Source organism: Oncorhynchus tshawytscha, linkage group LG08 (assembly GCF_018296145.1).
Source record: "Oncorhynchus tshawytscha isolate Ot180627B linkage group LG08, Otsh_v2.0, whole genome shotgun sequence".
Lineage (NCBI taxonomy): Eukaryota > Metazoa > Chordata > Actinopteri > Salmoniformes > Salmonidae > Oncorhynchus > Oncorhynchus tshawytscha.
The window spans coordinates 17,341,849-17,358,377 of record NC_056436.1 but is presented as its reverse complement, the minus strand read 5'-3'; the positions used below and the strand labels follow the sequence as shown (position 1 = coordinate 17,358,377).

Below are 16,529 nucleotides of genomic sequence, written 5' to 3'. Positions count from 1 at the left end.
ACTTTTTTTGTCACTCATATCACATGAATACACATGGCAAAATGTATAGAATTGAAAGAAGGGGTGTGCACAGTTTGTGTCATGAACAGTGCCTGTGCCCATAGAAATAGTAATGGGGAGGCACAGGATGTTCCCCAATGCTGGAAGGAGCCCCCCCGAGTGAAAAACCCCTGCACTAGTTAACTGTTGAACTATTATTAGCATGTATTCATGTTTTTGTCATGTCCCCAAAAACTTTCTACAGACTAACAATTTTTTGGGATGAAAGAAATTATTCACTTCAACATTGTATTAGTTGGGTTTTGGTTCAGTTGCAGTGAATCAAAATAATAATTTGTGAATCGCAAACAGTAATTTTTTTGTAGATACTTCCAGTTGATTTGGGCATCCACTGTATGGGACATTCAACTCAACATGCTAGTCAGCCTGCAGAGTAAACACCAAGTTAGCTTATAAACTTAACTAGAAAAGGTACATTTCCTGAAGAGAATTTGTGGGTTTGCTTCAGCTGAATAAACAGATTTGTAGCCAACAACAGCCACTTGATCTTTGATATATTGAATGAGCGATTTATTTCAAAAGGCATAACATTTATTTGGTTGTAATATTTTTCATCAAGGGTGATCAGCTGTCCTCCAGGAGAGCTAATGTATGTACAGGCCTTTATTCCAGCCCCCCTCTAACAAACCATATTGTAGAGATTAGCTGCCCAACTGGACCTTGATAAACTGTCTCTGTGTTTGAGCAGGGCTGGATCAAAAGCCTGTACATCAAGTATCTCTCCAGACTGAGGGTTGACTACATGTTTTATACAGTTGCCTAACCGGTATTCTACTTTGTGGGACTTAAGTGCCTTGCACAACAACAGGAGATTGTACATGGGATCAGAGAGCAAGCCTCCCAGTGTTGATACCACATTAAGCACATTTTTCATACGTACATAGAGATGCCGCCAATTGTTGGCCATGGAAATTTGGTTAAACGTCATGGAGAAGTCTTGGAAAAGTTATAATATTCCTTCTGTCAAAATGTGTATGAACCCTGCTATTTAGTGCACTAGTTTTGACCAGGGCCCATAGGGCTCTGATAGAAAGTAGTGCCCTTTATAGGGAATAGGGTGCCATTTGAGATGGAGCCACTGTCTACTCTGCTGGTAATTCACTCACATGCAGTTGCGTGCAGCCAGATCCCTGTGTATGATGCTTTTGTTGCTCAGGTACTCCATTCCACGAGCGATGTCCAACATAAACTGAATGAGCATCTGCAGTGACACTGTCTGTGTGAGGGAGAGACCGCAACATTACTTTGTTAAAACATTATTTGAAGATATGCATCAATTAGAAAGTGTCCTGGGAAAAAAATATTTGACCCCACACTAAGACTTGTCTTTCCAGTATAGTCTATAACAGGAAATGATGGAATGATTTAAACATGCATCTAAACTGACAACTAACAGTGGAAGACCTTGAATGTAAGATAATGTCTAGATGCATATATTTTTATTGTGGAGATCAAGTTTATAAATTGCCTGGATGGGCTGATGAGACAGTGGATGGAACAGAGTAAATAGGCATTTTAATGTCATAGATTTAGCTGGTGGTAACGGTGGAATAGACACCTGCTGGAATGCGGTATTAATCCATCAGCATTCAGGATTAGATCCACCCGTTGTATAAAGTAACTGTTTGTGTTACTGTTTGTATCAATATACACTCAGTGGCCAGTTTTAGGTTCACCAACCCTGTTCATGAAAATGGTGCTCTCCTACAGACAGTGGGTCACATGGGCGTGATTTGCTAAAAAAGCAAGCAGACAGGCATTCGGTTACTGTTCGATTGAACATTAGAATGGGCAAAACAAGTGACCTACGTATGTTCGTCAGTGACACGCGTGTCGTCCTGGGCTTTTCATGCACGACAGTGTCTAGAGTTTACCGAGAATGGTGCGAGATAGAAAAAACATCCAGTCAGCGGAAGTCCTGTGGGTGAAAACAGCTCGTTGATGAGAGAGGTTGAAGAAGAATGGCAAGAATTGTGCAATCTAACAGGTGGGCCACAAACAGGCAAATAACGGGGCAGTACAACAGTGGTGTGCAGAACAGCAATTTGAAACACAACTCGTCGGTCCTTGTTACGGATGGGCTATTGCAGTAGACTACCAAACTGGGTTCCACTCCTATCAGCTAAAAACAACAAGAAGCGGCTAAAATGGGAAGGCAATCACCAACACTGGACAACTGAGGAGTGGAAAAAGATGGCCTTGTCTGATGAATCCTCGTTCCTGATGGCAGTCAGGATTTGGCTTTTGCGGCATAAGTCCATGGCCTCATCTTGCCTGGTGTCAATGGTACAGGCTGGTGGGATGGTGTGGTGAATGCTTTCCTGGCACACGTTAGGTCCCTTGATACCAATTGAGCAACGTTTCTATGCCCTGAAGAATTCAGGCGGTTCTGGAGGAAAAGGGGTCCGACCCCGTACTAGATGGGTATACCTAATAAACTGGCCACTGAGTGTTTATGTCCCTGAATTGGCTATCTATTTTAGTATGCATACAAGAGTGTATAAAACATATAGGTGACTACTCACAAAGGGCTCGTCTCCAAGGCGGGACATGAGCAGAAAGGTGTGAAGATCCCCATGCTTCATGAAGGGCAGGATAACCATGGGGATGGGCAACCGTTGCTGAGGCCGCCTGTGCAAACTCACTCCTAGAGAATAAAAATATATTCAATCAACAACTCAGCAGAACAAGTCAGTCGAAGCCAGGGCCAGCTCCAGGCATAAGTGACATAAGTGGTCGCTTAGGGCCGCAGGCTGCTAGGGGACCCCCAACCCCCCCCTTTAGTGTTTAGGAACTCACTAATGAGAGTAAGATTAGTAGAAAACACCAGGTGCAATTTAAACTGTGGTTGTGCATCAGCAGTCTCTCTTGTTATGTCAGTTACTGACAGTCACTCAATTAGCCATGTCAACTAACACTTTTTAGATGAGTAGTTTGTCTAGCCAGCTATCATGGCTGAATACAGACAGGGCACTCGCCCAGGGGCGATGACCTCCAGGTTGCCCCCATTGATTTTGTTTGTCATTTTCACTCATATCATATTAGATATCCACCCCATGGCAAAATGAGTAGAATTGCATGAAATTCTTTATAAAATCAAATCAAATTTTATTTGTCACATACACATGGTTAGCAGATGTTAATGCGAATGTAGCGAAATGCTTGTGCTTCTAGTTCCGACAATGCAGTAATAACGAACAAGTAATCTAACTAACAATTCCAAAAAAACTACGGTCTTATACACAGTGTAAGGGGATAAAGAATATGTACATAAGGATATATGAATGAGTGATGGTACAGAGCAGCATAGGCAAGATACAGTAGATGATATCGAGTACAGTATATACATATGAGATGAGTATGTAAACCAAGTGGCATAGTTAAAGTGGCTAGTGATACATGTATTACATAAGGATGCAGTCGATGATATAGAGTACAGTATCTACGTATGCATATGAGATGAATAATGTAGGGTAAGTAACATTATATAAGGTAGCATTGTTTAAAGTGGCTAGTGATATATTTACATCATTTCCCATCAATTCCCATGATTAAAGTGGCTGGAGTAGAGTCAGTGTCATTGACAGTGTGTTGGCAGTAGCCACTCAATGTTAGTGGTGGCTGTTTAACAGTCTGATGGCCTTGAGATAGAAGCTGTTTTTCAGTCTCTCGGTCCCAGCTTTGATGCACCTGTACTGACCTCGCCTTCTGGATGACAGCGGGGTGAACAGGCAGTGGCTCGGGTGGTTGATGTCCTTGATGATCTTTATGGCCTTCCTGTAGCATTGGGTGGTGTAGGTGTCCTGGAGGGCAGGTAGTTTGCCCCCGGTGATGCGTTGTGCAGACCTCACTACCCTCTGGAGAGCCTTACGGTTGAGGGCGGTGCAGTTGCCATACCAGGCGGTGATACAGCCCGCCAGGATGCTCTCGATTGTGCATCTGTAGAAGTTTATGAGTGCTTTTGGTGACAAGCCGAATTTCTTCAGCCTCCTGAGGTTGAAGAGGCGCTGCTGCGCCTTCCTCACGATGCTGTCTGTGTGAGTGGACCAATTCAGTTTTTCTGTGATGTGTATGCCGAGGAACTTAAAACTTGCTACCCTCTCCACTACTGTTCCATCGATGTGGATGGGGGTGTTCCCTCTGCTGTTTCCTGAAGTCCACAATCATCTCCTTAGTTTTGTTGACGTTGAGTGTGAGGTTATTTTCCTGACACCACACTCCGAGGGCCCTCACCTCCTCCCTGTAGGCCGTCTCGTCGTTGTTGGTAATCAAGCCTACCACTGTTGTGTCGTCCACAAACTTGATGATTGAGTTGGAGGCGTGCGTGGCCACGCAGTCGTGGGTGAACAGGGAGTACAGGAGAGGGCTCAGAACGCACCCTTGTGGGGCCCCAGTGTTGAGGATCAGCGGGGAGGAGATGTTGTTGCCTACCCTCACCACCTGGGGGCGGCCCGTCAGGAAGTCCAGTACCCAGTTGCACAGGGCGGGGTCGAGACCCAGGGTCTCGAGCTTGATGACGAGCTTGGAGGGTACTATGGTGTTGAATGCCGAGCTGTAGTTGATGAACAGCATTCTCACATAGGTATTCCTCTTGTCCAGATGGGTTAGGGCAGTGTGCAGTGTGGTTGAGATTGCATCGTCTGTGGACCTATTTGGGCGGTAAGAAAATTGGAGTGGGTCAAGGGTGTCAGGTAGGGTGGAGGTGATATGGTCCTTGACTAGTCTCTCAAAGCACTTCATGATGACGGATGTGAGTGCTACGGGGCGGTAGTCGTTTAGCTCAGTTACCTTAGCTTTCTTGGGAACAGGAACAATGGTGGCCCTCTTGAAGCATGTGGGAACAGCAGACTGGTATAGGGATTGGTTGAATATGTCCGTAAACACACCGGCCAGCTGGTCTGCGCATGCTCTGAGGGCGCGGCTGGGGATGCCGTCTGGGCCTGCAGCCTTGCGAGGGTTAACACGTTTAAATGTCTTACTCACTTCGGCTGCAGTGAAGGAGAGACCGCATGTTTTCGTTGCAGGCCGTGTCAGTGGCACTGTATTGTCCTCAAAGCGGGCAAAAAGTTATTTAGTCTGCCTGGGAGCAAGACATCCTGGTCTGTGACTGGGCTGGGTTTCTTCCTGTAGTCCGTGATTGACTGTAGACCCTGCCACATGCCTCTTGTGTCTGAGCCGTTGAATTGAGATTCTACTTTGTCTCTGTACTGGCGCTTAGCTTGTTTGATAGCCTTGCGGAGGGAATAGCTGCACTGTTTGTATTCAGTCATGTTACCAGACACCTTGCCCTGATTAAAAGCAGTGGTTTGCGCCTTCAGTTCCACACGAATGCTGCCATCAATCCACGGTTTCTGGTTAGGGAATGTTTTAATCGTTGCTATGGGAACGACATCTTCAACGCACGTTCTAATGAACTCGCACACCGAATCAGCGTATTCGTCAATGTTGTTGTCTGACGCAATACGAAACATCTCCCAGTCCACGTGATGGAAGCAGTGTAAATAAATAAAAAAATGTCAGGCCATCGTAAAATCTGTAGAATTGCAGTTAACTTAATTTAAAACTGCAACATTTTCTCTATACACCTTGGTAAAATGTGCAAAATTGCAGGAAATTAACTTAAAGCGTAATATGTTTTTCTCTCCGTGTCAAGAGGGGGGACACAAATGTTTTGCCATGAGGTGGGGGCTCCTCCAACCAAATCTAGCTTAGGGCCCCCATAAGACTAGGGCCGGCCCTGGTCAAAGCACATTGATTGATGGGCAACTCTTAAAACACTCAGTTTCTGATTCTAAGTAGCCTTACTTGTTGTGGTTGTATTATATGTGCAAGCTGTTATTATTTGGAATCTGGCAATGCCTATGGATATAAATAAAGTTAGATTTAATTGAAGTGAGTCGGCGGAAGTCAAATGTGTCTTCACTGCCACTAACCAATGAGCTGGATGACATTTGGGTGGTGGAAGTCCTTCATGTAAGCAGCCTCTTTCAGGCACTGCTCAATATCACATGATGAGTTGATATCCGCTGATGTAAAAAGGACAGAGAACATAAATTATCATAACTTCCAAGGACTTATTAGTTCACATTATACAGGTACATTTATCATGTGTATCAATGTATTATCCACTGACACACTCATAAGAACAGGGCTGTTAACCCTGGGATCATGGCTAAATTCCAAACTTGGCCCCATTACATGGCCATCAAATCATCCCCCTCATTCCTAATTGGTATATATCACTCCTCACCTCTGCACATGATAGCTGATGTGTGGTGAGCGTTCGGGCACCAAAATGGTCGCCATGCTTCACCCAGGTGGGTGCTACACATTGGTGGTGGATGAGGGGAGTTTCCCCCTACTATGTAAAGCGCTTTGAGTTCCTACGTTGGTAGAAAAGCACTATATAAATCTGCTAAATTATGATTATATAAAAGGCAGTTAAAATGTAAAAGTCTAAAGTCTCACTTTTTAGCACCTTCACTGCAACCTTCTGTTGTACAGTGCTGTCCTCCATCTTTAGGAAGGCCTCACGCACGGAGCCAAACTCACCTAAACAGACATCACTGGCACGTTACTCCTCAAACAACTCAACATATTCCAAAATATAATACAGACATTGTCTTGTTATTTAGCAATACACAGTTATGGTTATAGGCCATGCCAGACTTTTTTAAATGCTCTATTTCAAATTTTAAAAAATGTCACATGCTTCATAAACAGGTGTAGACCAACAGTGAAATGCTTGCCCTTCCCAACAATGCAAAGAGAATAAATAGAAATAATAATAATGAGGAATACATAGAAAAATAATGAGGAATAAATATACAGTAACTTGGTTATTTACACGGGTTACCAGTACCAAGTCCATGTGCACGGGTAGGAGGTAGCTGAGGTAGTACTATATGTGCCTTCGGAAAGTATTCAGACCTATTGACCTTTTCCACTTTGTTACGTTACAGCCTTATTCTAAAGCGGATTACTTTTTTTTCTTCTCAATCTACACAAAATACCCTACAATGACAAAGCAAAAACAGGTTTTTAGAAATTGTTGCAAATGTGTTGAAAATAAACAGATACCTTATTTACGTAAGTATTCAGACCCTTTGCTATGAGACTGAGCTCAGGTGCATCCTGTTTCCATTGATCATCCTTGAGATGGTTCTACTACTTGATTGGAGTCCACCTGTGGTAAATGTAATTGATTGGGCATGATTTGAAAAAAGGCACACACCTGTCTATATAAGGCCCCACAGTTGACAGTGCATGTCAGAGTAAAAACCAAGCCAGGATGTCGAAGGAATTATCCGTAGAGCTCCGAGACAGGATTGTGTCGAGGCACAGATCTGAGGAAGGGTATCAAAAACATTTTGATTGCAGCATTGAAGGTCCACAAGAACACAGTAGCCTCCGTCATTCTTAAATGGAAGAAGTTTGGAACCACCAAGACTCTTCCTAGAGCTGACCGCCCGGCCAAACTGAGCAATCGGAGGAGAAAGGCCTTGGTCAGGGAGGGGACCAAGAACCCGATGGTCACTCTGACAGAGCTCTAGAGTTCCTCTGTGGAGATGGGAAAACCTTCCAGAAGGACAACCATCTCTGCAGCACTACACCAATCAGGCCTGTATGGTAGAGTAGCCAGACGGAAGCCACTCCTCGGTAAAAGGCACATGACAGCCTGCTTGGAGTTTTCCAAAAGGCACCTAAAGACTCTCAGACCATGACAAACAAGATTCGCTGGCCTGATGAACTCTTTGGCCTGAATGTCAAGCATCACGTCTGGAGGAATCCTGGCACCGTCCCTACGGTGAAGCATGGTGGTGGAAGCATCATGCTGTGGGGATGTTTTTTAGCGGCAAGCACTTGGAGATTAGTCAGGATCCAGGGAAAGATAAATGGAGCAAAGTACAGAGAGATCCCTGATGAAAACCTTCTCCAGAGTGCTAAGGACCTCAGACTGGGGTGAAGGTTCAGCTTCCAACAAGACAATGATCAGTGGGCAGTGTGGGGTGCAATAGAGATTGCGTCATCTGTGGATATGTTGGGGTGGTATGCGAATTGGAGTGGGTCCAGGGTGTCTGGGATAATGGTGTTGATGTGGGCCATGACCAGCCTTTCAAAGCATTTCATGGCTACAGACGTGAGTGCTACGGGTTAGTAGTCATTTAGGCAGGTTACCTTGGTGTTCTTGGGCACAGGGACTATGGTGGTCTGCTTAAAACACATTGGTATTACAGACTCGGACATGGAGAGGTTGAAAATGTTGGTGAAGACACTTGCCAGTTGGTCTGCGCATGCTCTGAGTACTCGTCCTGGTAATCCGGATGGCCCTGTGGCCTTGTGAATGTTAACCTGTTTAAAGGTCATCCATCAGCTAAGGAGAGGGTGATCAAAGTCGTCTGGAATAGCTGATGCTCTCATGCATAGTTCAGTGTTCCTAGCCTCGAAGCGCACATAGAACGTATTTAGCTGGACTGGTAGGGTCGCGTCACTAGACAGCTCACATCTGGGTTTCCCTTTGTAATCTGTGATAGTTTGCAAGCCCTGCTACATATGACGAACGTCAGAGCAAGTGTAGTAGGATTCAATCTTGATCCTGTATTGACACTTTGTCTGTTTGATGGTTCGTCAAAGGGCATAGCTGGATTTCTTATAAGTGTCCGGATTTGATTTGATTTGATTAGTGTCCCACTCATTGAAAGCGACAGCTCTAGCCTTTAGCTCAGTGCAGATGTTGCCTGTCATCTATTGCTTCTGGTTGGGATATGTATGTACATACGCAGGCATGGTCACTGTGGGGGTGAGGGTATTATATTACTGCTAGATATTACTACACTGTTGGAGCTAGAAAACAAGCATTTCACTGCGCCTGCAATAACATCTGTAAATCTATGTACGCGACCAATAAACTGATTTGATTTTGCACATTGCAGCATCAAACCTTGTAAAGGTTTTCTATCTAAATGTACTTTATCTGTTGAGCACAGCTAAGTGAAATAAACATAGGATGTCCCACCAACCTTTTCCCAAGATGTGTCCGAGGGTCAATAGCCTTTCTGGGATCAGAACGTCTTGAAGCTTGGCCTTCAGATCGTCGTTGATACCCAAGCTGTCCACTGATGGAAGACAGAGATACAATTCATTATTCACAACCCAGGTCCACTACAATACGGGTCAATAGAGGCACCTTTTTGCCTATGTAGTGGGCCCAAAAGGTTCTGGTCAAAAGTAGTGCACTATATAGGGAATAGTGTGTCATTTAAGATGCAACTGTACTGTAGTGCTTGTGCCATATGTGTCAATAGAGAAACATTTATTTGTGAAGGCTACAAGCCAAACATGACTGACTTTACTTACAGGTGGATTCTGGGAGCTCAGAGCAGGTCCTGTTGAATGACCTGGCTGCAGTGAAGGAGACCGTGCTCTCAGTCCCCGGTGGCTTGAACACAGACCTGCAAGGACAAGCAGAGCCCTATTATCCCATCTTTACGTTGGTGTTGTAACCTTGTAGATACATTGCCCCTGTGTTCAAATACTTCTAAAATGCATCCTTCCTCCCTTCCTAGAGATATTCCACTGATCAGACCAAAACATTGTTGAAGGGAATTTCGTGGAAACCTTGCTTTTCCTTATCCAATCATGTCAGCTCAGAAGAAAGAAGTGAAGAAGGATGCTGTCAAAGTATTCAAACAATGCCTCGGATTCTGGTATATACTGCAGAAAAATCTGCCTCTATGTGAAGGGGTGGTGCGCTGCTTTCTGCCCATATAAATCCTTCTCACCCAAAAAATGATGTCTAGAGATATGTACAGTATGAATGGCTGTATTCTAGTAGAGAGAGAGAGACAATCATAGCCTACCCAAACTGTGTTTCCTTCCCTCTGCGGTGCACTAGGACCGTCAGGAGAAGCCCTACCATGGTGGCCACCAGCAGGCCCAGCAACAGACCCACCCACATATGGCCTCTCTGAGTCTGGGCTGCCACTGCTTTGTGGAACATAAACACACACACACACACAGTATAACAAACTAGCTTTACATACAACACAAAGCCATGTCACCTTCAAATTTGGAGCATAGGTTTCAAAACAACTAGACTACTAGTGGATAGTGACAGAGGACATAATAGTGACAGAGGGACTAATGTTGGATAGTGACAGAGGGACTAATGTTGGATAGTGACAGAGGCACTAATAGTGGATAGTGACAGAGGGACTAATAGTGGATAGTGACAGAGGGACTAATAGTGGATAGTGACAGAGGGACTAATAGTGGATAGTGACAGTGGACATAATAGTGACAGAGGGACTAATGTTGGATAGTGACAGAGGGACTAATGTTGGATAGTGACAGAGGGACTAATAGTGGATAGTGACAGAGGGACTAATAGTGGATAGTGACAGAGGACATAATAGTGACAGAGGGACTAATGTTGGATAGTGACAGGACATAATAGTGACAGAGGGACTAATAGTGGATAGTGACAGAGGGACTAATAGTGACAGAGGGACTAATAGTGGATAGTGACAGAGGGACTAATAGTGACAGAGGGACTAATAGTGGATAGTGACAGAGGGACTAATAGTGGATAGTGACAGAGGGACTAATAGTGGATAGTGACAGAGGGCCTAATAGTGGATAGTGACAGAGGCACTAATAGTGGATAGTGACAGAGGCCGTTTTTAGACAGTTCATACAGATTTTGTATTCTGATCACAGAGTTATGATAATGGAATTCCCGAACACATCGTACGTCTACATTTAAATGTGTCCACATTGTGTCTGGATTCCCTTATATTGAAATACCAGTATGCAAATGGTGGAAAAGGCTAAATTCGATAACACAACTTGATGGCAGTAGCCATCTACTATAGCTAACTAACCAACTAACCTCTGTAGCCAGCCAGCCAACAAAGCTAAAGGGATTGCAAACAGGTTAGCATAACTCTAGCCAAACAAAAAACTGTTTTCCTAATTAGCTAGCATTTATGAAGCCAGGAAACACGTTCCTCACATGCTAGGAATGTATTTCCTCCAACATTTAATGAGTCTTTCGCTTCCAAAACACAAGTTTTCAGGAGACTTGTGTTGGCGAAGTGCTGATGACGTTTCCCACTGTATGCACTTTCTGAAGCCTGATTGAGTCCAGACTGCGGGTGGATCTCTCCTCAATGCGTCCCTGACCACCTGAAGTGGTCAGTCAGATCTGAACACAATCTGACCACAATGCGACTTGTTTGTCTTTTCAATACGATCTTTGTATTCTGATAGTAGCAGTCGCATGTAAGTGTACACAACCAGCATGACAGAGGGACTGATTGCGGTGGAGTGACAGAAGGGCTCACTGACCTGAGGCGGGCATGACCAGTACAGGCTGGCTCCAGGGCCCACAGCCGGCCACTGTACACGCCGACACCTGGAAGGTGGCGTTGAAGAAACGACCTCCACCAGACAGGTGGGCCATGTTCTCTTTAAAGAGCAACGCCTCCTGGAACACAACAACCAAAACGTATGTTAATGTGTGTTCTATTAAGACCTATTGCTTTGAGTTGAAGAAACTTAAAAACAAAGCTTCCATTGCAAATTAGATCCAAGTAAGTGCTGGCATTTTATCACAGAGACACACATGCTTTGACACCACAGGAACAAAATATGACGCTTGAAAATATGGAGAGTGGTACTCAGTAATGTGTTGTATTTGCCCCAAATATAACACTTTGTATTCAAGAGAAAAAGTTAATTGCTTTGTCACATTTTTTGCAGTATTACTTTAATGCCTTGTTGCAAACAAGATGCTTTAAAAAAATATATATTTGTATTGTGTACAGACTTCCTTGTTTTTTCACTCTGTCAATTAGGTTAGTATTGTGGAGTAACTTTAATGTTGTTGATCCATCCTCAGTTCTCCTATCACAGCCATTAATAATGGATATAAATGTTTTGGCATCATGGTGAAATCCCTGAGTGGTTCCTTTCCTCTCCGGCAATTGAGTTAGGAAGGACGCTTGTATCTTTGTAGTGACTGGGTGTATCAATGATACACCATCCAAAGTGTAGTTAATAACTTCACCATGCTCAAAGCGATATTCAGTGTCTTTTTTTTTACCCATGTACCAATAGGTGCCCTTATCCCTGGTCTTTGTGGTAATTGTATGTGTGGGGTACAGAGATGAGGTAGTCATTCAAATATCATGACATGGAGTGAGTCCATGCAACTTATGCGACTTGTTGAGCACATGTTTACTCCTGAATGTATTTAATGTTGCCATAATAAAAGGGTTGAATACTTAATGATCCAAGACATTTCAGATTTATTTTTAATGAATGTAACATTTTCAAAAACCGTATTTCCACTTTGACATTATGGGGTTCTGTGTGTCTAGGCCAGTGACAACACATCTGCGTGAATACTTTCTGGAGGCACTGTATGGTCATTATACAATTCTAGTGGCCAAGAAAGAAAAAACAGAACACATGTAGCGAGCTCAAAGGGTTTAGATATCTGAACACCTGACAGATTGGGAGTCATAGAAAGGAGAGTAAAAATACTGTTGACCCATTTTCTATAGCAATGTCCCTATTAAAAACAACTAAACCCCTAGTATGGCCATAGAAACTTCTGGTATGGCCATAGAAACTTCTGGTATGGCCATAGAAACTTCTGGTATGGCCATAGAAACTTCTGGTATGGCCATAGAAACTTCTGGTATGGCCATAGGATTGTGAACGTAGTCATACTGTAATGTACCACATTCCATAATAACAGAAACATAGGGATTGTAATTAATAAGAAGTAGATTGTTGACAGCAGCTGAAGACTGGTGTCGGCTGGCTGTGGTTATTGTATGCTCCACTGACCAATGTCTACTGTGACTGAGAATTTGGCATATTAAATTACTGAAATGTGCATTGATCTGCACAGCCAGAGACTATTTTCTTCAGTTTATTTTCTTCCTGCAGCTTTTGCTATCATCTGAGTTATATACGAGATTCCTTCAGTGTGTATAGGTGTATGGGTCTGAACCTGTCCCTCTCCTCCCAGGTTCCACTGGACTTTGTAGGCCATCAGTTTCCCCTGCAGCTCCTTGTCGTCCAAGCTCGCCCAGTTCAGGGACAGATGCTGTTCAGTTAGTTCAAAGGTCAGGTTCCGGGGGGCAGCAGAGGGCACTAGGAAGAAAGAAGACAGGGACAGTTTCATGACAATACTTTACATTTCATCAAAGAACAATACGGGGTTGCCATTGTATATGTCCATGCTGTCATCACACCCTTGGTCCTAATCCTTAAAAAAACGTTAACAGATCTAAAGGGTCTGGATAGGTATAAGCAGTATTGCTTCCACTTCTGCAAACATATGGACATTTATTTATTAATCGCTGCTACAGATTATTATTTTTTAAATAATTTTCATTATTTTATTTAACTTAGTCCTGCATGTTGGAGCTCAGAGCCTAAGATTTTCATTGTACCCTCCAATCACACCTGCAACCCTGCACATGTGACTATTAAACACCGAATGGGATATAAGGGAAAGGGCCAAGATTAAGGTATACTTCGGGATTTTGGCAGAGGCCCTTTATCTACTCCAGCAGTCAGATGAACTCATGGATAAAAAAATGTATGTCTCTGTGTCCAGTATGAAGGAAGTTCGAGGTAGTTTTGCGAGCCAATGCTAACTAGCTTTAGCGCAAATACTAAGTTTATGGGTATTTACTGGACGTCTATGGGTATTCACTGGACGTCTATGGGTATTCACTGGACGTCTATGGGTATTCACTGGACGTCTATGGGTATTCACTGGACGTCTATGGGTATTCACTGGACGTCTATGGGTATTCACTGGACGTCTATGGGTATTCACTGGGCGTCTATGGGTATTCACTGGGCGTCTATGGGTATTCACTGGGCGTCTATGGCTATTCACTGGGCGTCTATGGCTATTCACTGGGCGTCTATGGCTATTCACTGGACGTCTATGGCTATTCACTGGGCGTCTATGGCTATTCACTGGGCGTCTATGGCTATTCACTGGGCGTCTATGGCTATTCACTGGGCGTCTATGGCTATTCACTGGGCGTCTATGGGTATTCACTGGGCGTCTATGGGTATTCACTGGGCGTCTATGGGTATTCACTGGGCGTCTATGGGTATTCACTGGACGTCTATGGGTATTCACTGGGCGTCTATGGTATTCACTGGGCGTCTATGGGTATTCACTGGGCGTCTATGGGTATTCACTGGGCGTCTATGGGTATTTACTGGGCGTCTATGGGTATTTACTGGACGTCTATGGGTATTCACTGGGCGTCTATGGGTATTCACTGGACGTCTATGGGTATTCACTGGGCGTCTATGGGTATTCACTGGGCGTCTATGGGTATTCACTGGGCGTCTATGGGTATTCACTGGGCGTCTATGGGTATTCACTGGGCGTCTATGGTATTTACTGGACGTCTATGGGTATTTACTGGACGTCTATGGGTATTCACTGGACGTCTATGGGTATTCACTGGACGTCTATGGGTATTCACTGGACGTCTATGGGTATTTACTGGACGTCTATGGGTATTTACTGGACGTCTATGGGTATTTACTGGACGTCTATGGGTATTCACTGGACGTCTATGGGTATCTGCTATCATGCTAGTAGATATCCATAGACTTCCAGTCATTGCTAGTTAGCAATAGCTTGCGAAACTACTTCTAACTTCCTTCATACTGCACACAGACATAAAAATGGTATCCACAAGTTCATCTGACTCTGGGAAAGTAGATACTACCAAAGCAAATTGAGAACGGCTTCAGGTCACCCTAAAATGAGACCCCAATCATTCCTGCAGTGGCCTCCTTGACCAGCGTGTGTCGACAATGAGACAACAGGGTTTAGTTCAGCACTGCAGCACATTGATATGGATTGAGGGCATGCACAATGGTTCATTGTACAAGTGGGACTGGAATCCACTGGCCTGTGTCCAGCACTGGCAGTTTACAAACATACAAACAAGGTCGCCACCAGAAACCCCCACTCCACTGCTCCCCTCAGACGAGCTCCCATGATCACCTCTAAACTCAAACGCCTGTCCCACTTATCTTAACAACCCTCATTTAAAACTGCAACTTAGACCGTATCCTATATGAACATGAAGGGGTGGATTCCCAGACAAAGATTAAGCTAATGCTAGTCCTAGACTAAAAAGACAACTCAATGGAGAATCTCCTTCAAATTATTTTTGGTCCAAGAATAGGGTTAATCTGTGTCTGCTTAACCATCTCTAAATGTTTCATGTTACTTTGACAGAGTAACAACTTTGAAAGGTCATCTGTGGGGCTGTGAGACACAGAGGGCCACAAACAGAGAGAATCATTATGTTCTCATTGTGATAAGGTTGCTACTCGCCATACTGTTGCATGGATCGTCACATGCTATTGATGTCCAGCTGGTGATGTGAGTGCAGTTGGTAGAAAATGACAACAAAAACAACAGTTGATGAACAAAAGGGCTAAGTTCCAAATGGCATCCTATTCCCTTTATAGTGCACTACTTTTGACCAGGGCCCATAGGAATAGGGTGCCATTTGGAACTCAGCCCTGTTCAGCCCCAGATATGTCATCATCTATTCTAGTGACTGGATGCACACCTGCTTCTGGTGTCTGAAAGTCCAGCCAGCCAGAGAACGGGGATGTCCCCACCTCATTGTCACAGCACACTCTAACGCTGTAGTTGGAGTAGCAGCTCAGCCCATTGAGGATCTGTTGGAACGGTGGAACCTTCACACGCTGGTCTCGAACTTCCACCTTCCTCCCAGAGTTCTTAGACATCTGTAAAAAGGTATGGAAGGAAGTTAGCGGTAGTTTAGCATTAGCTGACAAAACTACCTCTAACTTCCTTCATACTGGACACAGAGACATTAACATGGTATCCATGAGTTCATCTGACTCTGGGGAAGTAGATAAAGGGCCTCGTTGCCAAAATCTCGAAGTATCTCTTTAAAAATCGTCATGTTTCCATTGCCAAATTCTTTCAAGGTTGTGAGTTCAAACCCCCGAGCTGACAAGGTACAAATCTGTCGTTCTGCCCCTGAACAGGCAGTTAACCCACTGTTCCCAGGCCATCATTGAAAATAAGAATGTGTTCTTAACTGACTTGCCTAGTTAAATAAAGGTATAAAAAAATAGCACTGACAACTACCACCACATTTCGTTATAATAACTCATTTATCAACTGCATATTATGGTTGCTTTATTGAAAATCTTAATGTAAGAATTAGGTTATATGAACTTAGTACTGACACAGGACATCTCAGTCCTGTGTCAGTCTTAGTTACTGTACCTGGATGGTGCAGGCTGACAGGTCAGAGTGTCCAGTGAAGCCTGGGCTCCAGGCCAGCGTGACATTGTTCTCCACCATGTGGACCACCTGCACACCTTTAGGGGCTGCTGGGAGGACTGCAGTCAATTAAAGAACAGGG

General features: G+C 44.1%; 1 protein-coding gene across 4 annotated transcripts in view; it reads right to left on the bottom strand.

Annotated features, from left to right (window-relative positions):
• LOC112256866 (tyrosine-protein kinase receptor TYRO3) overlaps positions 1 to 16,529 on the bottom strand; it is a 35,053-nt gene that overhangs the window by 6,424 nt on the left and 12,100 nt on the right. For 3 of the 4 annotated variants that reach the window (XM_024430422.2, XM_024430423.2, XM_024430420.2), the window contains exons 6-16: positions 16,391 to 16,506; positions 15,699 to 15,879; positions 13,085 to 13,227; positions 11,410 to 11,548; positions 9,921 to 10,047; positions 9,418 to 9,512; positions 9,081 to 9,176; positions 6,529 to 6,612; positions 5,994 to 6,086; positions 2,586 to 2,707; positions 1,167 to 1,276 (exon numbers count right to left, since the gene is read on the bottom strand). In XM_024430422.2, the coding sequence (XP_024286190.1) occupies positions 1,167 to 1,276; positions 2,586 to 2,707; positions 5,994 to 6,086; positions 6,529 to 6,612; positions 9,081 to 9,176; positions 9,418 to 9,512; positions 9,921 to 10,047; positions 11,410 to 11,548; positions 13,085 to 13,227; positions 15,699 to 15,879; positions 16,391 to 16,506 (1,306 nt within the window). The remainder of the gene's footprint in view (positions 1 to 1,166; positions 1,277 to 2,585; positions 2,708 to 5,993; positions 6,087 to 6,528; positions 6,613 to 9,080; positions 9,177 to 9,417; positions 9,513 to 9,920; positions 10,048 to 11,409; positions 11,549 to 13,084; positions 13,228 to 15,698; positions 15,880 to 16,390; positions 16,507 to 16,529) is intronic. The other variant, XM_024430421.2, reaches the window with a different exon arrangement.